Raw genomic sequence first — 27,751 nt, 5'->3', positions numbered from 1 at the left:
GTTAATGGCAGTCTTGCACCATAATATGGCTTGTACAAATAACATCATGTACATATAGGCATTATCTCACACATACGCTCACATTTCTTACTGCCACATCAGCAAATGACGTGACACAGTCCATGTGATCACAACATAACAGTGTTCGCACACTGATCAAAATATTCTTCAATGATTCCAACTTGTACATGTATGCGTACAAATTTGATTTAGTATCTATCTATCTATCTATATATATATATATATATAAATATTATATATGAACTTGTCATTCTATACATGCCATTACAAAATCTCAGCCAAATCTTTTACAAATAATACTAATGCGTACTTGGGGAAAAGTTAAGACTTTTAGTCAACACAGTCAGTAAAACATGTACTTGATGTACAAAACTGAACAAAATCAATAACAAGACTTTCTCTTAAAAATTCAGTAAAAATAGTACATGTAGGTACACATAGAATGAAACAGGAACCACCTGCAATTCTATGTCTAAATTCATAATATATAACCATCCCTTAAATAATGAATAAAAAATAATGAATAAAAATCAATTTCTTAACTATAAATCCCTAACATAGTATGCACTGGTCATATCAGTGAACAGAGTGCCCATATTAACAACGACACTGTGTTGTGGTTTAAGAGCTGTAGAACTACTGATAAAATGTGGTAAAATATAACTCGGGCCACTAAAACATGCAGATACTATTTTTCTTGTTAAATGAGAAAATACTAGCTGTTTTTCACACCAATAACTCTTCATGTTGTTCTGTAAGTACATCTTATGTACTTATTTATTTGATTTATTTGATTGTTGTTTTATGCTGTACTCGACAATATTTCACTTATACAACGGCTGCCATAAACATGCTCAGAGGAAACCGGGCAGAATCTTGATACGTACTAAACAAAATCCATGACACTACAATATTTGGATATCAAACATATACACATTTAAACTATTAAATGCAGTTGAAGGAGTCCTCTTATTCTGTTATAATTACTTCATATGAAGTACATGTACATACCTGTCCAGTATGTACACTTGGATTTCACAATGAACATGTGTCTTTATTTAGGTGAATATTTATAAAGTACAACAGAACAATCATCTGCAGTTTTACACTGGAATTCAACTATGTAACAAATGGCACAAAATACAATCACAAAAATGTAGAATTAAATAAGACAAACTGGACATAGTTCTTCATGCCTCTGTCACCTTCACTTCTGTTTTTTTTTTTTTTTTTTTTTCGGAGAATTACTCATATTGGAATGACCAACTAAGCACATGAGGTGGCCAGAGTATATGTATGATCACATTTCCTATCAACTGTCTTCTGATACCTTAAATTTGGGAAAATCCGCTACCTCAAGCTTCTCCACCACTTTGTATGACGGATATAGTCCATTCTGACCGGTACGCCTGTTCATTCCCTTGGAGAAACCATTCCAGTGATTTCCAGCTACACCAATCAAGTCACCAGGTTCTAGTTCAATTTCATCCTTTCCACCAGGAACGTGTTTCTCCACTGCCAGAACGTTATGAGCATTTTGTCCACCAAAGTAAAATATGTCATCTAAGGAATGGAAGTTTGCAGAAGCATCCACATGCATGGTCTGCATGAGCTCGTAGGCCACCCGACAAACCTAATTGAGAAAAAAAAAAGACACAAAGCAGACACAAGTTATTAATGTGGACTGTACTTAGGCTGTACCCGTTACAAAGTACTTTTCTTTCCATGGGATTTTGTCCCCAGAATTGTATATCTTCTATCCTTTCCCCAAAATATTATCTGCATGTTTTCAATCAACAAATGAGATATAGGCATGAAGCTGTACCTGATCTCAGCTGTTTTGATAACAGCATTTAATTTTAATGTAAAAAGTGAACCAAAGATTTCAGAGTTTGCAGAATTCATTCTTGTGAAGCCAGGAGCAGTTGAGAAAACGCAGCTTAAAAACTTTAAGGGAAATACATTACAAAGATCATCATGAAAGAAGCTTACATGAGATTAGTTCATGTATGAGAAAGCGTGAAGGAAAGGTGTGTTTTATGTACCTGTGATGAGAAGGTACAGACCAGGTAGTCTGATATAGAGAGGAAGTGGATATCCAGGATTATGCCCCTTAGGGAGCTATCAGAGTATCTTGTGCCAAGGCCAGCCGACTTGGAAATGGTGACATCACTAATGAATTCATATGATGGAAACCTTCAAGAAGATCAAAATAAAGGTAATTTATGCAAAATATGGTAACAGGGCCTGCTGCCACTGCAAACTAAAACATGTACCTTGATGAAATAAATTGAAAATTGTCCACACATAAACATCTGTGTTATCTTTTAGGGTGTAAATATTCACCCAGGGTGACACGGCAGTTTCATCATGTACACACATTATTACATTCATACATTACACAGATAGTGCATGCCTAAGAATGGGAAATCAGAAACTGTCAGCTCAAGAGAAATGATGTTCAACAAGTATAAAGCACAATGGGTTTAATGATGCAACCAGTTTTACCTGATTCTGCTGGACTGATTATAGGGTTGCTCTATATGGATGGTTATGTGATCCTGAGGATCAGAAAAGGACAGTGACAGTAACGTAGGTAGGGGAGCAGCACTTAGGCGAGTCCATTTAGTCAAGCCATGTCAGCAAAATTAGGGCACCCTTTTGCCATCTTGGCTGAGCAAATCACGGCTGCACAGCCCGCTGGCTAATATTACACAAGACTAAAACCCATCACACTTATCTTTCACTTTCAAGATGTCACAATACATTGGGTACACTGTACATACGTCTTTTATATCAGAACCCCTGATATAAAGCAGTTGCATACCTAAATTGAAACATGGACCCTCACTACCAGCATAGAAAATATGAACATGTAACCACTGCGGCAAAACCATACGGATACCTTTTTTGTTTTTAATGAAGATAGCATACACACGTCAATTAAGCCTGATATTTTTATCATAAGGCATTTGATTTTTAAGGAAATTTACATTTGATTTCTTATAATTTTAGGTCATTTGATTTTTTGTAAGAAACCGTCTAGATTGACACAGTGAAACGCTAGAACAAACCCATGTACCCATGTATATCAAAATGGATCTGAATGTATATTCATATTTTGCTGTTCACATCAAAGCTGATCACCACGATATCTGACAAAGTTATTGTCACATCACCTTAGACATCATCAAAGCAATGTGCATATACAGCGTATTTTGTTAATGTTGTAAAAGCTAATTTGGTCTTGACTTAACCAATCTAACAAACAGTGCCACAGTAACAAAAGTGACCAGAATCTGGTATGCCAACATTTTTCTTAGTTATATGCACTCTTTCTAAAACAACTGGCTAGTGTAAAAGTATTCAGTGTTAAGGTATTCAGACTAAATGCTACAGCTGCATGGGCTATGTACCCTTGATAATATAAGCAATGATGACCAATTCCCCTCTTACTTTGTTTTGGCATCATTTAAAACTGTGGTGTCATCACTGGCCAGGTAGACTCGTCGTTTATCCACTTTCTGTTTCTGCTCCAGCTTGTCATAGTACTCCTCCACAAATTCCATGTACTCTTCAATGGCATGGAACGCAGCTTCTGAACCAACTTTATCTGTCCTCCTGACATGGACTCTGCACGGCAAGAAACAGGAGACCATGATAAGACATCAAATCATACACAATGTACACTGCTTTTCACCAAATAAACAAAGATTAAACCATTAAAAAATTCATATGATTATGCTCTCCACTCCACCTCCCCCTAAAAAAGCCTGACGATTTTGTAAAAAGAGCACATTGCTATGTTCGGCCCCTCCTCAAAAAACCCTCCATCAAAATAACATGCTAACAACATTATACATGAAAGCAACATTACCCAACAATTGGCTTTTTAAATCCCAGGTCAGCTTTAGTGGCCTCAATATCCAACTGCAGTTTGGGAACTGGCCGGCACAGATACTTGATAATCTGACCAATCCACCAGACGGATGGGTTGCCATGGATACGGGTGAGTCTGTCAGCAAGGTCTTTAGGTACAGCCAGGGGTAGATGGTCAGGACGAGGATGTAAGCTGTCTAGGATGGGGAGTTCTACCACTTCTACATCCTTCAAGTTACTAGACCCTGGTAAAGACAATATTACATATATTTATTTATTGTACATGTATTTCACACCGTCCACATGCCTATATGTATCTTTTAAAGTTATGGCAATCACGCCGCATGCAGTTATATTGCACTCGCTAGCTCGTTCACACTTTAACAACCAGGCAAAAGTAGAACTCATCCACATCAGCCCAATAGGTATGGCTGGAATGCAGATCTCTGCAGCTTCTTTGCTAGCCAACATTACGCAACATATTTTTTCTCCTTTCCTGTCCCCAACAAAGCATTCATACCAACAAGTAACAAAGGTCCAGGGTTTTTTATTTGGCTTTGAACTAATCATCAGGGCAGTGCCACCACTAACAGCCTCAAATGCTAAAATGCTGCTAAAACTAATCATCATCAAACGATACAGCTTCTCATGATTAGTCTCTATTAACACATAACCTTGATGTCAGTTACATCTGTACTAAACATCCATTTGTATTAAGGTATGCATTATAAAGATAAATTTGTTCTTTGTACATTCTTCATCCCTACATGTTTCTAGTTATTTCTACCTAAAAAATAACTCTTCAAAAATGTGTCTCAGTCTTCTTAACTTTTATCGTTTCTAAACTTTATTAACAATACATATAATCTAGTTTTTAAAAAAATCAAAGTAAAATTGAAAAACTTAAAGTTCTCCACAGCAAAATAAAAATTAAGACAGACTTCTGCAGTTTAGATTAAGACAAATCATCATGGTAACTTTCAGCCTCTTTACTCCCATGTATAGAGTTATTTTGCCATTAACTGACATTACACTATATCAGCATACTATGCAGTACCCACTTACCTGACCACATTTTGGTATCCTGGCCTGACCTGTCCAAACAAGTCTCACTGAGGGGCAGGAAGACTGTCTCCCAGCCTTTTGGGGCATATCTCCAGCTCTTGGACTCCAAGATGAAGGTACGGTCTGTTGCAAGAGCTATGATTAAACAGTAGGCCACATGGTGGAGCTGACATCCATACCCACAGCCCTTACTCAGATTACAAACCAGCTTTTTCGCAGAATAACAGTCTTTAGGGTTCTGAAAGGGAAGCCAATCATACCATTCTATTCACTATGTTTGCAAGAGAAACCAACAACACTGTTCTATTCCCAATACATGTAAAGTACAAGTCAAACTGTTCTATTGATTACTTTTATAAGGGAAACCTATCACACTGTTGTCTTCATTGTACTTTCAAGGGAAACTAATCCCATTGTTCTATTCACTGTTCTTGCACAAGAAACAACCACACTGTTTCATTCACAGTATTTGCAAGGGAAACACTGTTCACTAATGGAGAACTCGTAAAACTCATTCCTGCTTGTATTAAGACAGTCCAAAGCTTTGAACTCGTTCTTTCCTTCATTACGTCACAATCATTGATGTATGTGCTCATAAAGTACACACGCACTACAATGTCACTGACAAAAAATTGCGTTCTATTGTCATACTGTCTTAATCATTTACACACATGGCATCTGTCTAAGCCCCTACCTGTAACTGATGTATCCTGTCCTGAACCAGCTGACCCAACTGCTTAGCCTCGGCCTTCCTCCAGCCACTGAAACCATCTTCTTTAACCAACTGCTTTATATCATTGCTCAGGGTCCTGCAAGGCAATAGAATGTCCACAACTCACTGAGTAATAATGGTTACCTTTTATAAACTCAGCAAAGTTTCCAAGATGTACACTACAAAGAATAATACCTGATGTAACTCAGGTAAAAATAAGCCTGTGATACATGAACAGGTAAATCAAACGTTGAATGAAAGAATTGCAAACATTTAAATTCATTATTATAAATTATGACTCAAAGCTACATGCACTACCCATGACTATGATAAGATACCACGAAGAGCATGTTAGACAAGATTGTAACCAGGAGTTGTTCCCATGCAGCTATATGCAGTTCTTGAGTTATCAATCCCATATCTTGTGCAGCCACTCACCTGTCAAAAGCTGCCCCAAGTGACAACATGTCATTTAATTTTTGCACCAGTTTTGTGTTCCCCGATGCCAAACTACTCGCCTTCTTTAGGTTAGCCTTCATATAGAACCAAAACTCCTGAGCATCTGTGCCAACTTTGCGACGACCTTGTTCATACTTGGTATTTGGAGCTGAAGATTTATCTGTTAAACGATGCAAAGCAACACAGACGCTAGAGGTTTGTTGTATTTGGAGTTTAAGATCCAGACAAGCCAATCTGACAAGAAGTAATACTGTGAAAATGATTTGCACTAGAAGTGCACAAGTAGAGAGATGTTTGCCATTGTGTTACAAGTTACTCTGCATGTCTTTTCTTACCTCTGGTTTGATAGCTCACAGGAGCGATGTTATTAAAAATACAAGCGTCGATGCTCACAAATTAGGGGAAAATAATTGGTAGTTTGCATGTAATTATCAGCAAGTAGTCAGTTTTTCCAGAATACATTGTGGCGTGTTCATCTATAAATAGGAATATTACAAAGTGACATATCTGATGTCAATTGTATTGTCTTTTTATTACTGAAGTGTTGAATTCATTCAGATATTTGCAATACAGGATTAAATAAGGATTAGACTGGCTAGAACCTGCTAGGCAGCATAATGTTATGACACCCAGTAGGGATAGGCACTACAGGCGAGGCAGAACATGTTCTAGTTGCCATGTTACTTATATAAAGCTCAGTTGGATAGCGCACTAGAGCAGCGTAATGACCCAGGAGCCTCTTACCAAAACACCAATCAAATAAATAAATAAATAAATAAATAAATAATTTATATATAGTTATGGAAACTATAATTGCATATAAACAACAAAGATGTATATAAGGTTTGATCAACATCTTGTACAGGAGAAGAGATATGGAAACATACATATATAGAGAGAGTAAGGCATGTACACAAATACAGAGAATTGACTCTAGGTCTATCCTTGAGATAGATGAGAGATATTTCCTCGCAACTTCATATTATGTATGTGTACCATGAACCACCTTGCTTGTTTTATAATGTTATGGGCAGATACATGTATGGCATTAGTTCTAGTATGCTGTACGCCAGCTACTAGTAATAAACTATGTTATATACATGTAACTGGAATGGATTCTAGTCTTCACAGCGTTCCTTTATATAACTTTTGTCGAAGCTATCATATATTCATAGATCCTACATTGCCGTGACTGTATGAACCCATTAATGTTGAGAGGCAGATGCAGAATCATATGAAGACAGCGTCTATTTATGTACTTAGAGAGAAGTACTCATTGTCATACTGGATATCTAACAGGAGAATTTAATGTGCAGATACCGTAACGTACACTCCAGAAGAGACCATGGAATTCTTATGTCAGGGATCCATCATGGCAGCAAGTGCAAGTGAGCAGTACATTCATTCCTGGTATCTGATATACATGTACCTGCAGTACAAAAGGCTCGGCTCTAGCTGATCAAGTGAATTTCACACTTTTAAATGATGTTCTAATTTATCTGGCTGTAGGTACGTGGAGAGGTTACCCTAAAATAGGTTAAACTGTACTGATGAGATAACGCCCTTAACATTTTATATGGCCTTCTTTCTTTCCATATGAAGAATTTCCGTGAACACTGACATGGTCTTCTTTTTCGAGCTTTACTTGCACAACCCTATATTTGGTTGGTAAGACGTGCACAAAGACAGTTTACTCAATGAAAGGGATGCTCTATTTTTACCGTTATCAGTGATTTCTCTTTTCAATGCCAAAAAGTCCTTATTAATTTATGGCCTACAAATCAGCATTGTACATGCATACATTTTTGGACTAGAAATGTGGTAAGGTCATTGTTAGGTCTGAAGCCTTTCAACAAGGTCTGCATGGTTTTTTTTTATCTGTCCAGTGGTGATGAAGTCACAGTTCAGTGTAAAACATATATATAACTCAAATAAGTACACTTATAAAAAAGTGCACCTCATGCAGATACAGCACACAACAGGAAAAAAAAGATCAGGCAATGATGCTCTCTTACCATTTTGAAAACTTTCATCTGAGTCCACGTTATTTGACATTTTAAAAATGTTTTTTGAGGCTTTATCTAGCTTATTCTGTATCTCCTTTACTGCCTCTACATTCCCAGCACCAGCAAGACTTGCTATCTTTATGTCCCTAAAAAGAGATCAACACAATTTTAAAATATGAACATCATTATGCAACACTTAGAATAAAATTACTAATTAAACAATAAAATGAAAGTATCAATTACAAATATATACTTATGTGCAGAAGTATTCTCTAGGCGTTACATGAGTGTATTTAACTACTGAAATGTTACATTACCCCTTCAAACTAGAATCACTGGGGCCAGATGTTCTAATAATCATGTTTTGAGGATTGACAAAACATATGTAATAATTAAGCTACACTCTTATAGTGAATTGACGTCAATGGTAAATGTTCATATCTGGAGACTAAAGAAGCTTACTATGAGTCATGTCCATCTTCATACGCCCCTCAGCTTCCAAAAACTGCCTCCTTAAATCTAATCAATGCAGAGGGTCATGAAGATTTCCGTACAAGGGAGATAACTCAAAATACGAACAGACTTACTTTAGTTCTACAGCCAGTTTCTTGAGCTCTTCATTCTGGGACTTGAGCACATCTAGTTCCCCTATGGCCTGAACAAGCTGCCGTTCTGCTCTTTCAGAGTTGTCGGCCTGGAACAGGTTCATGCTCATGTACAGCAGGATGATGAGCCAGAAGCCCAGCAAACTGGCCACAACCTTCCAGCTCCTCATCATAATTCCAACATTACCCTGGGGAACAACGCAAAACACAAATTTGTCACCAAAACAAATCGTGATAAGAAATACATAGATGGAAATCAAAATGGTCAGTCAAAACAAGGATGACGCAAAGTGACTGTGCATGATAGTTGGCCTGTCTATAGATACAGCGAAATGTAGCTAATGTAGCTAAGAATATAATTATAGATAAGAGTAGTCTAATACAAGTGTGGGAAGGGGTGGGGGGGGGGACTTCTCCTGGCCTAGTTGACGCAGGAGGAACCTGTGGATGGTTGTGCTATCCACAGAGCCTGATTTTGTCCACCACAATGTTGGCCTTTGTCATATAAGGGAAATATTCCTGAATGCGGAGTAAAACACAAAAAAATACATATAAATACATAAATCTATAAATAAATCTAATACAATTGGAGTGTACAACAACATGAACTGTATTCAAGCTGAGTGGACAATCTCAACAGATACAAAACTCAGTTTTGGACAAAATGGACAGGTACAGTACATGCAGGTAGATCTACTTTTATTAACGTGGTGCACTGTTGTGTGACCATGTCTACAAATGGAAGGGACTAAACAGGTTTTACTGTGGGTGCAGCTTTAGACTAACACAATCACAGTACTACACATGTATTTGAAAGGCATGGTATAATCAGTATTGAAAGTATCATTTTAGACAAGAACTGTACCGTACTGTATATGTAGTACAGATGTAGTTTAATTCACAACAGAGGTGAAATTTAGATAAGGTAATGCCAGGTAAACTGTGTCTTTTACATGTTGGTTTTAACCATTCAATTCTGAAAATGAAAATCCACCTTTCTATTTTATCTGATCTTGATATTTTAGAATTTTCCTTTTTTCAAGGCTTACCAATCATGTACATATGTCTCATCAAGAAAAAAATGCTAGGAAAGTCCAAATTTCTCACATAACAGGCGATTCACTCTTCCCGTTACACAATACTTTAATTTTGTGTGGCTTTAATGTAACAGTGTAAAGCAGATTTGCCTGGCCATAAATGTATATCCATATGAACATGTATTTATTTACCTTATTGGTGTTTTACGCTGTACTCAAGAATATTTCACTTATAGGACGGCAGGCCAGCATTATGGTGGGATCTACCAGCCAGAGCCCAGTGGAAACCCATGACCACATATGAACATAAATGTAAATGTATGTAACCCTAGCTCAATTGGTAAACACACCTACATGTACTAAAAGTATATGGTATGTTCACTAGGTTTACAGCACAGAGACAATTTTTCTTTTTGGCATGTAAAATGTTGGCTTAAGTAACACACACACACACACACCATAACAGCAGTAGCAGACATATGTAATAAAGAAATGATGTTTCTTTGTAATGAGCTTAGGGTATGCACACATGTAGAGCAGAATAGCACGGGGAGATATTCCATCATTGACTCCATGTGTACATATTAAATACCAAAAATTACTGAATTCCTGAATATGTGCACTATGTATTAGAATCACTGTTAAACAAAATGTTATGGTTGGTATCATGTATGTATTGAGCTGACGTTTTACATGTGTATAAAGCACGATGGCACAAGAGGGTGTTCCATCACTGATGCTCTGAGAGCATATTAATTACTGTAATTCCCAAATTCAATAATTTCAGTTCTTTGCAATGAGCTGAAGTTTTGCATTCATGTGTCCTGTACAGATGAGCTCTTTGGTAGCCTTGCTACCAATTCTAAGTTTATATTCTATAACCCTCCCTAAACGTTTAATCCGAGTAAAATTCTAGTCATGTAAAGACTTTCACACCCATACGACATATATTGGGAAGATTCTGAATAGCGCAGTTAAAACCATTGTTTCTAGACAAAAGGGGTATGAATCTATACAGTCACTGATTTCAGTTCAAACGAGTATCAATCTGATGGCAAATGTGGCTGTGTAAAACATCGTCTGCACTGCACACTGGTTAATACATGTACATGTTCGACCTGTCATCAGGAATGAGGTCTGCCAGCAACGGGGATGGTCGTGGGTTTCCCCCGGGCTGTGCCCGGTTTCCACCCACCATAATGCTGGCCGCCGTTGTATAAGTGAAATATTCTTGAGTACAGCGTAAAACACCAATCAAATAAATAAATAAATAAATCAGGAATGAAATACACATTGTCTGCTATAAGTTGTAAACCATTCCCTATATACTGCACACATACAGTTAACCTTTCTGCGACGTCATGACATTCACCGAGGATGGAATGAAATTAACAACGTCACGAGATGTAGTTCTGTTACACCTCACGTGTGATATCTGTCCATCAATTTGTCAGCAAAAACAATATCCCATTTTATAACAGTCCGTTCTATTTATGTCATCAGATGAGCATTTTGCACGTGCACCAAAGGCAATAAAACAAGAGATTTATAGTCTCTGACCATCTTCCTTATATGTAATACGAAAAAAGTCGAGGGTTATAGAATAACATTTAAAGTACTCCTTCAGTGCCAAGAGAAACCTGGCCGGAATATTAAAATGATATGAAGGATACCCTAAGGAATATAGCTAGCACCATGGTTCAAAAAGTTAAAGTCCTCAAAAAACAAAATCCTTGTCAGTTTCCATAATATTTTCCGGATGTGACATAATAATATTTTTTTATGTGACATCGGGTAAGGCAGTATTCTTGGAATGACATCATGCACCTTTGAAAGTACGTCATTTGTGGCCATACATCAGTCAAGAGTGACGTCATGTGTTCTTAAGGGCATCACCAGGCAATTTTTTTTTTTTTTTTGTAGAACCTGCAAGTCTTTACACCAGATAAGCTGTCCCATTACACTTGTATATGTATCACTCAATTTACATGTGCATGTATTTATAAAGGTTTTACACATGTATCCATGTACACATGTATATACAGCCATCATAAAACACTAACATTTCAACATAAAACTAGTAAACCATACAATTTGGGAAGAAAATCATAAAATACAAGTATAGTTTCTCATACCTAATCAAAGAGAGTGAAATGTAATATGGGACAGATGCAATAAACAGTGCACACAATTTTGAACAGAATGCAGCTGGATCAAATCTTGTTAACTAAATCTGCTTCAGCATCTGTACTCTGGAGTGTACATACCTGTACTTGTGCTTTACACATTCACTGTCTGCTGAGATGGACCTGCTTTACACTAAGGTGGTGGGTGACCCATAAAGATTGGTCACACCTACTGACATGTTGAGACAGCCCCACACATTCATGTATGATATCAGTGTGTACCCTTGAGATGGCCATTCAGCTAACCGTTTTGACATTCATTGCTAATGTACAGGTAGTACTTATACTCTGCTCACCAATGAACTGTATTTCTAAAACTGCAGACTGCATATAAAATAATGTGGGTATATACTTGTTTTTTTTTTTCTAGTCTTTTTATTTGACTATTCAACTATGTGCTGTCATAGAGCCCAGGTTAATTTTCTGTATTTAATACACTACAATGTTAGAACGCTGACACAGCACATATGCATATAACAATGAACACACCCTACCCAGAGAGTAAGGTAAACATTCAGGTACATAATGATATCCCATCACTAATGACAGCATTATTTCACATTCTATGACACTTCAAAAACCACAATAGAGCAATGACATAGAATTTACTAAGTTTTTAAGAGAGATAAATAAGACTCTCTTTTTATGCCCAACAAAATGAAAGACTTAAGGCTTGTTTAATCAAATCTAACAAAAGCATTGTGTACCCATTCAAGTCAGAAGATGCCTGTTATGCTGCTGTTAATTATGAGGAGCAAAACACAACAAGATAGGTGGATCACAGCATCAAATTGCAAATCTTTATTGTTACTACATAATACATTGTATGTTAGTCATGTAATGTTTTTATAGTCATTTGCATTCACAATTCCATAATCCTACAACAAACCCATGGGATCTGCTTTTTATCATATGAACCACCAAATTTAATGACACTGTATGGATAGAAACGGCATTTACACGTACACAAATGTCATAAATGAATGCTTCAGGTTAGAAGTTACAGAGAATACAGCTGTATGTAATAAAAGTGGCTGCAACGATAAATCTGTAGTGCATGTACACAGTGGTTATTATGCATACTTGCTATCTTTCATTAAATCTTATTAACAGCTACCATTATATGCTACTGCATGTATAATTGAATACATCTTATTGAATATGTGCTACAGCACGCCTCCTGAAATATCCATGTAAAAATTTGCACCTGGTGATAGCTGAAATATCTTCTCATACTTACATCCGTGTTCTTTGAACTAGACAAATATATAAGCAAGACAGAAAGAAGCTGACAGATTTACAAAAAAAAAAGAAAAAGAAATAAGTTACATTTGACAATAATTACTCTTCATTGCTCTAGTTCCCTGAGAAAACATGACTGAGTTTGCTAAATATGCTAGAAGTCTTTTTGAAACTGACTGAGCACCATGGCTCTGTAGTGTTTCCACAGCATGTGTCATATAAATGTATAACACCATTTTATTATAATGACACTACTATCACATAAAATATGAAAAACAAGACACCCGTCCATCCAATTAACAACATTAGCACATGTACCCAAGTATACAGATGTTCTATCCAGATTGTTAATTTTATATGAGAAAAACAGCCTTTCACTATAGCACCTGTCACTTAACTGTTCTGTCATCCCAGTTCAGTTATATCAGACTTTCTGAGAGTCTGGTGCTACATATACATTTATATCAGACTCACCTATCAGAGCTTCGGGTGACATACATGTATTAGATACAGAACCAGCAGTTTGTGTGTTGTATGTGAGGAAACAAGGGGGCCACATGATCTACAAGGCATCATACCATCTAAAGCTAATTACACATGCAGCTTTGAGCTCTTGTGAAAACTCTGTAGGAGGAGAGGCTGTAACACCTTATGTTCCTCTAGATGGCTGTTTGTTCACATGTTTGCGCGTGGTAATGGTGTGTACAGAGTATTAACAGAACTCATACTATGTCATACTGAGTACACAGCTCCTTATTGCCCATAGCACACTGCAAACAGAATGGCATCTTGTCACATGCAAACGATTTTCTTGGCCAGGTGGCATACAGTATTTGTTATTTCAAGCACATCCATCAATTTATTGCTGTCATGTTTGCGAGAATTTGCCTCCGAAATTGCAGCCCAAAAGAAATTGAAATGCAGGGGCAAATATTGAGAGCTTTTCAAACTGTCTTCAAATGTACATGTATGATTTTTGTAATTTATATATGCATATATATAAGTCCCAATATTGTAAAACTACAGACTATATATTGTATGTGACTATTATGGAAGTGTGTATCAATGTTTTTCTATCGATTCCATTTCAGGTCTTATATTGTACATAATTTTATCTTGTCACGTCATTAAACATGCAATCTTCAGAAATTTAGTCTACATACACAGATTCAACCACTAGATTCAAGAACATGTACATGTGAAATTAACATCAATTCTGAACAGAAACGAGAGGCCAATACATGTTAAATGCATAGCAGATACTAACTTGAGCCATACCGGTTGGGCAAGACTTATACATCCCTCTTTTTGTGTTCAAGTGCATCAATTGTCCACTCCATCCATCCATCCACACACATGTGCTGAAGCTGCTGCTGTTGCCTATGATGTTCAAACAACTGACACAACTCTCCTCTCTGCAGGTCTTTGTTCCATCTCACTGTGACCTGACCATCTGTCATCACAAACTTCACACTATTACAGCATCACAGTTCACAGTCTGGGGTAATTAATATGGGTTAGTTAAAACCCACTGGACACACTGCCCTACAACCTGTGTGACTGTCTGTGACCCAGACTAGGTCACCATGTTCTCATAAGGTGAAACTAATACCCAACTGGGTTTTCTTAAGTCAACCCTATTTCAACAACCTACATGTAGCTAATCAAATGGCTGCACTGAGCTTTGATCTACACATGATTCATTTATTTATCTGAATGGTGTTTTACGCACTGATCTACACATCATAAACAGTTTACAGTTATTGATATGTGCTATCAAGTTTAAATACATGTACATGTAGTCAACTACCTAATTCACTTCTGGGTTCATAAAAAGTTTTAGAATTACTTCAAAATTACCATGAACTCTGCTATTATAATGGCCTAAATAGTTTTTTCTTCAGCCAATTATATTTACGGCAGCTGTAAATATAAACTCTCCAGTACTTTCTGATGATAAGAAGCATGCCTGTAACACCAAACAAACCTGCAATGTGATAATGAATTGCCTTTTTATGTTAATGAATTACTCTGCTCAGATAAAGAAGTAAATAAAAAACACAAAAATTATTTATAACATGTATATACTATATACATCATAACACAATGCCTGGCCATAGAAAAAACTCTATACAAAGACACACAGTTCTACACTGCAGTTGGAGTTTAACTTGAAAAATTGAGAATATTTTTTATGTTTTTTTACTAGTGTATACATGTATATTACACTAGCCAAGAGCCATCAGAAAAATCATGATAGCCAAGTTGAAACCTCGCATCATGTGGCAGTGACTGCGTAATTTGTCATCAATACAAGAGCAGAGCGCGTTGACCTGCAGCCTACTTACGAATATCAAATACTATCATGTGCCAGTATGTCTTACAAACAATGAGCAGATCCTGGGCACACTGATACCGAACATGAATATTTTCCTTCAACAAATAAATAAGAGACTGCATTTTAAATATAATGCAAATGAGATTCAAATCTCAAGATTCAAAGACTTCTAATCCAATATTCAGTTTCATTTAGAATAATGCTGTCAGATGGTTTACATATACATAGTTTATAGCTCTCCTGTACAAAGTACGGCCACAGCTTATGTCATACCCCAAGCATCAGAGTTGAATATCAAGGAAAGCCGTGTTAAGGTAAATGTTAGGGATGGAATCTTAAAAAGTACTTCATGTATTTAAATAGGTTTTGCATATGTGCAAAACACAAAAACATATGGGTATGTTGCATCGTTGATGCGCTGTGTGCGCATTCATTACCGTAAATTACAAAATTCACATCTTACTATATTGTATTGTACATTTGAATCAATGGTAAGGTAAATGTTAGGGGTGGTATCTCAAAACATACTGCAGACATAGGACTGAGGTTTTCCCTGCATGTAAACACAATAACACCAGCGGCACGTTTTATTGTTGATCTTAATTACTGTAAATTAACAATTTCATGACTTTGTCTCTTGTATATTAGAATCAAAGTTAAAAGACAATTAACGTAAGTGGAAAAAGACATCGGCTGTGCACTTTCAATATTGAATAAGGTCTTTTTCACAGTCAAGATGATGTCCAGAGTAAAATTTGTCAGCAGAATGAAAATACCTGCCAAAACCTACCTGTCCAGGAAAAAAGTCAGGTGAATTACATCCGCGGTCTTCTGGACAATGTTTGTCTCATTCCATGGCATTCACAAGTGATAAATTCCATGGTATCTCACTTTGTGCCCTACTCATAACAGCAACATTTTAATACAAACTTTGTTGAAACAATGTCATTATTGCGTGCACAAGTCTTTTGGGCTACGGAGGCCAAAGTCTCCGTGTGTCAATAAATATAATAATAAACCATCCTTAGAGCAATGTTTCTGGATAATAATATGCGCCATTATTCAGGAATACGTGTGGAAACAGACCTAAAAGGACACAGGCATTTTTTTTTTTCTGACATGCTAGGTAACTCAATAAATCAATTTTTAATCTTGAATTCTTACAAGACCATGGGAGGTGCAATGTTAAATCCACTGGAAATGTAATGTCGCTCACAATGCACATTTCAACAAATGGTAAAGCAGAGGCTAGGCATTTCTGGTGACGTAAGCTGAAACATTAGCATTCTCAGGTTATTGCGATAACTTGTACCTCATTGATCAATACTGATAATATTGCAGTGCTTTCCATTTTCTCAATGGGTGAGATTTTGTTTACTCTAAACTGTGATATCTCGGTAATGCTTTTTCGCAGTTACCAAAGTTATCAATCAAGATCTTGTTAAATTTTCATCCTTCACACCGCAATGCTAAATATAGGAATTACAACAAAATCATAATAAATTATTTAAACAGGTTAACAAACATGTACATATATATATATATATATATATATATATACTTTATCTTTCTACATGTATCTTAACTAACATTGTACTTAATAACACCACATTTATATCTTTCTTTCATGAAGACAAACATTTCATCACCACATGTACATTTACATAGATTACTAGATACATGTACATTCCATTTAAAAACACAATAACTTCTTGATTGCATGATGTGTATTTCTTGGTGAGTAAATGCACATAATTTCCTTACACTTGGGACCTGTACATTTATATTAATTACCCTTTTTTGCTATTATTTATTAAAAGAAATTCACACAATAACCAATAAGACAGTTCAAAACCAAGATATTAATAAAATGACACCTTCACACAACTTGCCCTTCACCCACCCCAACCTCCGCACCAGCATTCATTTGGCATAGAAACATAATTTCTGTTTTAAAGTTCCTTTTCAAGCGCCCTGTAACACTAATGCACACATTAAAAACTTTCCACGATTTTGGTTTGTGAACAGGTTCACAGGTTTTGTATCAGAAAAATGGCAATTTAGTACCTGACACGGCACACTTTAAAATGCAAAGAAAATTATTCATGCTTGACTATTCATGTTTCCTGATTGCAAACACAATCAGGACACAATTCCTGATTCCTGATTGCAAACACAATCAGGACACAATTCCTGATTCCTGATTGCAAACACAATCAGGACACAATTCCTGATTCCTGATTGCAAAGTTCTACACCTTCATAAACAATGGGGGCCTCCGTGGCTCAGTCGGTTAGCGCGCTAGCGCAGCGTAATGACCCAGGAGCCTCTCACCAATGCGGTCGCTGTGAGTTCAAGTCCAGCTCATGCTGGCTTCCTCTCCAGCCGTAAGTGGGAAGGTCTGCCAGCAACCTGCGGATGGTCGTGGGTTTCCCCCGGGCTCTGCCCGGTTTCCACCCACCATAATGCTGGCCGCCGTCGTATAAGTGAAATATTCTTGAGTACGGCGTAAAACACCAATCAAAAAAAAAAAAAAAAAAAATCATAAACAATGACAGTACACACTAAAAAGTGAGGCTATATATACTACACAACGGTACACAGCTTTTTCCAGAATGAGTATAAATATGTGGTCAACTTTAGTGACCTAACCTGGGACCCAAAAGCACAGTAATCCATAAAGTAATTTGACTGTGAGACAAAGTTAAAAAGAAACAACTTAGAATTGATAGCAAGGCTACCAAAGAGCTTGCCTGTGTGAGACATATGAATGCAAAATTTCAGCTCAATATATAAAGAACTGAAATCGTGAATTTGGTAATCAGCAATGGAACATTTCCCTTTCATCACTGTGCTTTATCTGCATGTAAAACTTCAAATCAATACATAAAATATTTTTTTCATATACCACCCCCATTATTTTGTTTAACAGTGATTCTAAAACACAATACACTTTAATAGTCAGAAATTTAATATGCACACACCCAATCAATGATGGAATATCCCTCTCATGCTACTGTGCTCTACAGGTGAGCAAACCCTGAGCTCAATACATGCAGAACCTTTGAGATACCACCCCTAACATTTAATTTAACATTGATTCTAATACATAATACACCAATCAAGAATTCAGTCATTTACCAGACCTCGAAATTTGAAACTACGGATCACTCCACCATTAACTACCCAGGAGAGCAATAAGGAGCAACCGTACGTGGGAATGTCTGGCAGCAACCTGCAGATGGTCATTGGTTACCTCGGGCTCTACCAGGTTTCTTCCCACCATAATGCTGGCCGCCTTCGCATAAGTGAAATATTCTTGAGTATGGTGTAAAACACCAATCAAATAAATAAATAAATAAATATAAGGAGCAATTAACTGCTCCCTGAACATGCATGTATCCTAGGAGAGCGCTATTCAATTTCAGCGATTGGTTCCCAATAAGGCTTGACTGATTCATTCATTGTTGTTTAATAATGTCATTTTCAAGGAATTTTTCACATACAACAATTAGTGTGTTAAGTTCCATAAATTCAGTGATCAGCCTTGATTTTATCAATGTATTTAGAGCAAATTCGGCAGTAAACTTTAGTCACACAGATTCGACCTTGAATAATGGCTGTGCCGTACCCTATGTCGGATACATTCCAGGCCAACAACATGGAAGATTCACCCAACTTAAAGATACAACCGGACATTGCTTTCTCTATTATTGTTTCGCCTACGCTCTGGGTACGATGTAAGCTAAATAATGAGAACCCAACACAAATACAGGAAAAGCACTAAATTAGTGCTGTGTGAAATCATAATTTAAATATATGTGAAATATTATGTGAACAATTCATCTTTTCCTGGGCATAAAAGGGGCACATACGGCCAAAAATTCTGAATTTCTTCATTGGTTCAGTTAAATACAAAAAAAAGGTGCATTTGACTCCTAACTAAACCTCTTGGATCTATGTTTTCTGAAAAACGTCAATAAAGAAAACTATACGAGGAAATCTCTAAACTGTCTGCCAGATGAGATGACCTGTAAATGAAGCAGCCAAATGATTCCCACAATGCAACATTCGCTCTTGTATCGCACATGTTAACAATATGAAACAATATTGAAAGTGAATTGTAACTCTAGTAAACCAAATACAATCTTCCTTCCTATCCATAATATATTATTCAGTGTTCATAATTCTCAACATTCTGTCTGACAGAACTGAAGTTTAGGGTGGCATCTCAAAAGGTACTGCATGTATAGAGCTCAGGCTGGGAAGGTTAGTAATCAACTGTTTTCTCAAATTTTACGATGCTTCCTACAGAGGTTAATGGGAGAAATCCATGGCTATGTGAGTGCCATAACAATATAGAACAGCAAAGTCATCATACTTCTTCTTGACAAAAACAAACAGTTCACTGATTGGTTAAGAGCTGTCACATGGTACTTCACAGAAAGCTATAAATAAAGGTGCCAAACCAACTGACCCTTGTCACTCCTGCAAGTAATGAGCTGAACTCATGATCAAAATTGCTGATATACATAATTACTATTTTGGCTATTAACTACACTGAAGGTAATTTTAGTGCAATGAATACAGGAATTCTGCTTAAATACAGATGCATGGATATTTCTATATAAATATGTATATGAACAGGTATACAAATCTACTATACATTAAAAAGGGTGTATGTGCATGGTATATTTAACAATATTGTACCCAATACATTAATATTACCAATTCATCAAGGTCACTTACCAGTCCAGAAAGTCATCGCTTGGCTATGCTTCTAAATACAAGGACAGAAGATAGTCCATAGCTGAAGGGAAACCCAGGATAAAACTGAACATTTGATTGTCCACTCAATGTTAGACACCTATCAGTAGACATCTGGAAGTCTTAACTTCATGTACATGACGTTTAAAATAACTGCACAAATTTTATGCCATCGGCAATATGTCTCTTTTAAGGTTTAATCAAGTGATCTCGCTTTCATTTATTTTGCCATGATCAGGACGATTACCAAATAATCGGCCGAATATTGATGTTTTCGGGTTAACATTACATGTGCACTACAATAAACTGAGAGAAACTACAGATTTATAAAGGATTACAGATAAGAAATTCAGCCTACCCACTGCAATACCCAACTTCAGTAAATTCCCTTTTAAGTCAACTTTTACACTAAACATGACAAATCACAGGCTAAGGATCAAAATTCTGTTTAGAGACCACTGACCATTTAGAGATGTCAGTTGTAAGCAATCAGCATTTGCTAACTTAAGAAACAACTGTCATCTTGTAGATTTTGTGTTCCACATCCTAAACACAGGATGGCTCATCATTATTATTAAATATATGCATCTTCCTGCATGAATACATCCATGGAAGAGACGGCCTGCTCAAGGGATTGGATGTATAATCCAATCCAATTGGATGTAGGATATAATAAACATAAAACCTTACATGTACCTCCAATGTTCACTGAATATCAAAGTACATGTACAAGTCTTACTGAGTAAAACCATGAATAGAACTTCATGAATACATACAGTATACAGGCAATGCAATACAGATCCATAAGAGATATGATGAAGTCTTACCAGCATATGGAGAAGACTCTTTGTTTCTCTTTTCACCATGTACTGTACACTTGTATGAAGTGAGTCCTCACTTCGCAGTCCAAAAGGCCTCCATTATGACTCAGTGGAGAGGACACTGTGGTGTTGCTGCTTGTTGATGGGTTAGTTGTTCATGATGATCCTGCTGAGGACAAAAGTCAAAATAAATGTGCTGTAAGTGTAATGTAGTATTCATATCTGGAGCAAGGCACACAAAAGAAACACCTTCCTGCTACATATTCTGCAGCGCTGTGTGGGAAGGTCTAACAGCAACCTGTAGCTTGTCATGGGTTTCCCCCAGGCCTCTGCCTGGTTTCCTGCCACCCTAATGCTGGCTGCTGTTGCTAAGTGAAATATTCCTGAGTATGGCGCAAGACACCAATGAAATAAATATAGATACACCCTGCTACAGATAACATAAGGGCTGTTAAAATGTCAATAAACTATGTACACTGGTATGTCAAAAAATTTTTAAAATTAGCATATTTCATTATGAATAATACTTTTTTCTTCTCCTCCCACCCTAATGCTGGCTGCTGTTGCTAAGTGAAATATTCCTGAGTATGGCGCAAGACACCAATGAAATAAATATAGATAAACCCTGCTACAGATAACATAAGGGCTGTTAAAATGTCAATAAACTATGTATACTGGTATGTCAAAAAATTTTTAAAATTAGCATATTTCATTATGAATAATACTTTTTTCTTCTAAAACATAAATGTATCCTGTATCATTTAAAAACAAGTGCTGCACATTATTCTCATTTGAGCCCTACCTACAAGTACTTTAGCAGTGAGCTAGACCTATAACTTCAATTTTAACTAGGCATAACACATACATGTACCCTTTCAATGGCCTATCTGTGAGTAAAACTAAGCCAAATATAAAGGCCTCTCGTCAAACCAAAATGAATCCTCACCCCATCTACAACGTACATGTAGCAGTAGGAGCTCAAGAATGTAGTGTTCAAGACATTCAAAGAACACCTGTCAGGTCAGGTGATAGGTTCAAATACGGATCTCCAAACTAAAACAAGTAGAAGGACATGTCAGACTCGTGTCAGATATAACTCTCAGACATTCACAGATATTATATTTCAGGAATACAGATATTTGAGTATAAAAACACGATAATGAAATGTCTTCACCTTGCCCATTTAGCTGTATGCATGAAAGCATTATTACGTTATGTACCTGAATGGGGGTAACTATGAAAACAACAATACAAAGCAGTGATGTCGTGGTTTAAGCCTGTGTTTCCAGTCTTTATGTGCTGGTACATAACAAACTTAATTAGAAAGGGTAATTAGAAAGGATAAATTCTTCGTAGCTATCAATACATTGCATGGACACTACATATCATGTACATGTAAATGTACCAAATGTAGTACATGTAATTGGCCTTTGGGCAATATATAAAAGCATGCATGTCCAGTGGTTTTTAACCCAGCTGGACGATTTCCACCATACATGTACATGTAGTTAGTCTTCAGTCAACCGCAAATTTGATCCTACGTAGTCACATGGCTTTCTGTCTGTCAAAACTTTCAGCCAGCTGATCAAAACATAGAGACGTTGTGAAAGGTCAACTATGCATGCGCAGGGAGCGCCAACACGACTTATTAGGTCCTGATGTCAACAAGGCATGTGAGCATGTTCACAGTCATAAATGTGTACTATCTTGGATATACTGGTTGTAAAGGCTACAGAATATGGAAAACAATGAACAGAGAATGCCTGGGAGAACATAATTTATTGGAGTTTTATTGGTTCATTTTGCACGGATTTTTGTTGCACGGAGTTTCTAAGCGCCGAACTGTTCCTTAAGACCTATATTTTAATCTGCAAGACTCCTCGGCTGTGATCTAGGCTTAGTCACAAATTAAAAGATAACAGCCGAGATCCTTGGCTAATATAAAGTACATATATAGCCTTTTTTATGCAGCGATTTTCAGCTTTACAGCTGTAACAGTTTTTTGCAAAAACTGGGGAAAATGCATTTTTTCGCTATTTCATTGCAATTTGCAACAAAAATATACAACTGCTAGAAAAAAATCAGAACAGTTTCGTGATCAGAGCATCAAACTACCTCAGGCAACATACTAATATTTAGAATCTTCAAATTCAAATTTTTTTCGTTTTCACATGACATCACTTCTACTGTATCTGATGTACATTGTATTCTTTTCCTTTGCAAATAGCGCCCAGGGAAAGCTTGTGATATGTATTAAATTTCAAGATGATCGGACGTGGGGTTCTGAAGAAAGTGATTCTCAAAAGTTTTCACTTCAACCCAAAATGGACACAAGGTCAAGTGACTCAGGTCACCTAAATCAGAAGTGTAGAATATATTAGCAAAAAACAATTTTTTGGTCACGTGACATTTTCACCCAATAATGAGCTTCAATGCACAATTTTCAACCTAGAAAGTTCTCATGAACAAAATGAACATGCCTAAGCTTTGTGCAATGGCAGCTTAAATTTCAGCTCAATCATGTCAGTCCTGGAGAAGATGTTTGTGGTTTGGCACAAAATCCAATATGGCCAAAAAATTACATGAGCAAATGTTTCCCAAAGCTGAAGAGCACATCTTCAGATCCCTTCCTAAAACATACTAAAAGTTTCAGAAGAATAATAATCCCAATGATTTCAATAGGGATTCTTTTTATCATAATTTTGCTTTCATCACTCTACGAAAACTGTAATTGCTACACAGATACAACACATTCATCGTTACACAATATATCTCTGAACAGTTTTATGCAGATTTTTCAACTTTCGGCACGAATTACTTTCTGCCGCCATGTTAGTGTCATGTACCAAAATTGTAATGCCTTCTTCTCCAGAACGACTAATTTCGTTGAACTGAATTTTGATATCCTCATAGAAGATGTCTGGGGAAATAAAGTTTGAAAGAAATATGTATATATCTAAAAAATAACTCTAAAATGTAGTCACATGACACATCATTTTGGAGAAGAAGACTTTTTTAACTTATCAATGAAATTCAAAATGGCCACTAAATCCTGTCACTGGTAACACAACACAAAACATCAAAAGTTGCTTCATATGTCCATCATGAAGACTCCAAAGTTTGGTTTTTCCACCTTTACCAGATTTCGAGATATTGCAATTTTACGAGTTGACTAAAAATAATAATAACTAGAACTGCAAGGCAGTTTCAGCCGGGGACCACGTCGCTGTTTGCTGTCATTATTATTGTATGCCCTCAAATAGAAAATATGTAAGCCCACAACCTATTCGGGAAACCATGGACAGTGCAGCAGAATGCATAAAGTTTAATATCCTAAACCTAGTCCAGTTTCCATCTAACTCCATGTTAAAGCAATAGGATTAACATATATTTCTCAATTAAAAATTGGTGTTGTCATTTAAATGCTTCTTGCGAGAAAACTACTGATCGTAGCTCACATCTGTAGTACAGAAAGACCATGTTTCGGGCTACAATTTGGTGCAACTGTCACATTTGTGGCTCCCATAGTCCTCGAGTTACAGGTCACTGAAGTTAAGTAACTTAATTCTAGTTTTCTGTCTATATCTCAAAAAGTTGCAAAGATGGGCAAAGAAAGCAGATTTTTAACCAGAAGTCAATGAGTTTTTACCGGAAATTAACAATTTCTTCAAACTTATTGTAACTACCAATGGTCTGTCTGCATATCAAAATTTAGAACAATTCTTTCAGTGATTCTTGAGAAAAAGATATTTGAACGATTTCATATAAAATGTCACATGGCTGCCAAACCATGTGATAAAAAAAAATCGGGCTTTGTAGTGCACAACTTCAGGTCTTGGTGATTAATGCATCAAAATTTCAAGTAAATCGGTATTGTGTAAGTGGCACACAAAACTGAATGAAGAATAATAATAATCCGAACTAAAACAATATTATGTCCCACAGGGCTACCTGCATGAACCCTAATAATCCGAACCAACTTAAAGGGGTGTCCTGCTAGGATACTCCCGTGAACCCCAAATTAGCCTAGAGGCTAAGGATTTGAAAGCTGGTACCATGAATGCAGAGGAGTTTGAAACGCTTTCTTTTTTTTTATATATATATATCATATCAGGTGAATTAACAAAACAACGGTGACAACCAAACAATATGTGAATTTTACTAAGAATACATGCATGGGCATTCAGAGTATAAGTTTGATGGAGCTCTGTAAGTACGATCTCGCCTACCGCCAGGTTAAACCATAACGATGTGATAGGCTTCGACTATCATAAGGCTAGCCTAGCCTAGAATTGTGCTAGTGTTTTTGATGCTTTCCCCACCTCTCTTTGAAAAATATATAAACAAGTACATGCATAGAAAAAATAAAAATTAAAAAAATTTTGGTTTTGGCACACAAATTGTGACTTATAGACTTGATATGCATGATTTTTATTCCACGGCTATAATCATCTCAGCAAGGTAAATGATCTCCTTCCTCTTTTAACATTCTGACATTTATCTTCTTGGTCAACAAAGAGCCAGCCTCCAATCCTTTTACATGGGAAGGTCTTCCAGCAATCTGCGGATGGTCGTGGGTTTCCCCCGGGCTCTGCCCGGTTTCCTCCCATCTCCCTCCCTTATGCTGACCGCCGTCGCACAAGTGAAATATTCTTGAGTATGGCGTAAAACACCAATCACACAAATAAATAAATCCAATCCTTTTGTGTGTGCACAATCCAGAGTACCCTTGCCTGGGAAGCGGATACATCAAAAGTCGGACTCAGCTGGGAAGCGGGTGCATACTTATTTTTATAATGTCTAGGGCAAGCACAGCGTCAAGTATTTTTTTGTCTCTGCTCAGTAGAACTTTAAGTAATGCCTAACTCTATTATACTGGAGATTTTTCTGTACATACTTCGTTAAACGTCAAGGGGTAAAATCAAAGACGTTCGCTTCATTCTTGTCGCAAAATTCAACTCTGTGTGAAGGGATTTCAAAGAAGGGGGGGGGGGGGGGTTCTCACAGATGTTCACTTCACTTGTCAATTATATTTATTCAACACAGGCAATAATAAAGTTACGCAAATCAATAAACAACACAACATGACCCCACTTATGGAGAGATAATGCAAAAAATAATAAGAAATTTAGGAAACACATAAATAAAATTGATTTGTTGCACACATGCACCTCATGCGTTGAGTTTGCACATTTGTTGACAAATGAATGTATAGTGTGGCGAGGAAATACTGTTCAATTGTGCCTTGTTTGCTCAGTAGATATGTGAAAGAAAGCACCTGACTAATGTTTATGTCCACTGAAAGACTAACATTCAAAGTATCTTTCTATTCTACATCCATGTTGACTGATGAAATCATTGTTACACTTGTCATTTAAGACTGGTTGCATGGTTTTATCCTGTTATTGGTTGATTTCCATATCTTTTGGTACGTGGCTCCAAAATTTTAGTACACTCGGCGAGAAGGAAATATTTCTGTGGATTTCAATGGCTCTGGAATGGATATACAGCCGGGAAGCGGGTGCAGTGCAGGAGTGTTACCAAAGGTCTTAAAGTGGATTTTAAAGCCCACTTCATTCTGCAAAGTGCCTTGCAGCATGGAGTCTTGAATTCAATGATTAAACGTTGTGGCAGGTTAATATCAGAAACTGTTGAAAATAAACCTCAAGGTTTAATTTAATTGAACGAGGATGGCCCTTGACCCTGTACGCTCGCTATTCAAGCTGGGTTGTCTCAGTGCAACCCCAATCCCCCTACCTCTACATTTTGTATCGTCTGTCACTGTAACCACTGTTAACTTTGCTACTGCTAGCCAGATCAATACACAAAAGGCCCCCATTCACAATGAACTGCGGAACGCGATCTGTGGGCCTAATAGACTACGTACATCTGTCAACCCAGTCAATCTGCAGACGATACTCACGTGTCACTGTCTCCAGACATCATTCAATCTTCCACATCGTTTTTTCAAGGTTTTGCGTTAATATCAAGATTTGGTAAATTCTTTGAAACATTAAAACTACAATGTCCTTTGATAATTTATGCCGACTTCACCCAATCTTACCCTTGTTCCATACCCCACTGTATCTTGTCAGTCGGATCTTTGAGTAAACACTACCGACACCTGGGGGTGGACTCTAACAACACATTTCAGGGGAAATAACCTCGCATTCAACTTCAGCGGAAACATGTAAGATTTTTTAAAAATATTGATCACACGTTGGCGGTAAAAATAAAACATGCCTAAAGTAACTTTCTATACGGAGCAGGAGTCTTAAATTAAATTGTAATCAGTCATTTAAATTGTTAATACATGTTTGTTCGTTTCTAGGTAAGAAGTTTCAGGTTTAAAAAAAAGGTTGCACAAAGTTTGGTGACGTCGTGGTGGTTGTCCTGCGAATTCTAAAAATAACCATACGGGCTGCCTTGTGAAAACTGATAAACGGAGGGATATGAAACTGTTGCCTGAGCCCACCATGTTATACTCTATTGTTGTAGCACGGGCTTTGGCGCCACAATGTCTGGTAAGCAAGTCGCTGGTCAGGACATTTCTAGACTCCTTCGGGAACTACCGATGGCTGGCGGAAAGAGCCGATGTCGTCTCCGAAAAATC

At 36.9% G+C, this 27,751-nt stretch overlaps 1 protein-coding gene across 2 annotated transcripts; it reads right to left on the bottom strand.

Annotated features, from left to right (window-relative positions):
* Positions 1–273: 273 nt before the first annotated feature.
* LOC135466376 (alpha-(1,6)-fucosyltransferase-like) lies at positions 274–27,236 on the bottom strand. 2 transcript variants are annotated; one of them, XM_064743820.1, is made up of 11 exons: positions 27,203–27,236; positions 21,145–21,304; positions 8,730–8,935; positions 8,152–8,288; positions 6,116–6,296; positions 5,660–5,774; positions 4,966–5,203; positions 3,899–4,145; positions 3,478–3,654; positions 2,067–2,217; positions 274–1,654 (listed from the first exon to the last, which is right to left on the bottom strand). In XM_064743820.1, exons 2-11 carry the CDS (start codon positions 21,181–21,183, stop codon positions 1,334–1,336), a joined length of 1,812 nt encoding a protein of 603 aa, XP_064599890.1. In that variant the 5' UTR covers positions 21,184–21,304; positions 27,203–27,236; the 3' UTR covers positions 274–1,333. The 2 variants fall into 2 exon arrangements, with proteins under 2 accessions (XP_064599890.1, XP_064599891.1); XM_064743821.1 differs by having other exon boundaries at positions 8,730–8,836.
* Positions 27,237–27,751: the final 515 nt, after the last annotated feature.

Source organism: Liolophura sinensis, chromosome 6 (genome assembly GCF_032854445.1).
Source record: "Liolophura sinensis isolate JHLJ2023 chromosome 6, CUHK_Ljap_v2, whole genome shotgun sequence".
In the NCBI taxonomy this organism is placed as follows: Eukaryota; Metazoa; Mollusca; class Polyplacophora; order Chitonida; family Chitonidae; genus Liolophura; species Liolophura sinensis.
Note: the sequence above shows the minus strand (reverse complement) of the source record. Positions and strands in the feature narration are given on the sequence as shown.

Bases quoted from the DNA above. Each gene is read 5' to 3' on its own strand.
- LOC135466376 (XM_064743820.1), bottom strand. From the start codon at position 21,183: ATGGTGAAAAGAGAAACAAAGAGTCTTCTCCATATGCTG. The intron at 5,775-6,115 runs GTGAGTGGCTGC...ATTGCCTTGCAG, and splicing joins CTTGGGGCAGCTTTTGACAG to GACCCTGAGCAATGATATAA. The intron at 3,655-3,898 runs GTAATGTTGCTT...CTTGCCGTGCAG, and splicing joins TTTAAAAAGCCAATTGTTGG to AGTCCATGTCAGGAGGACAG.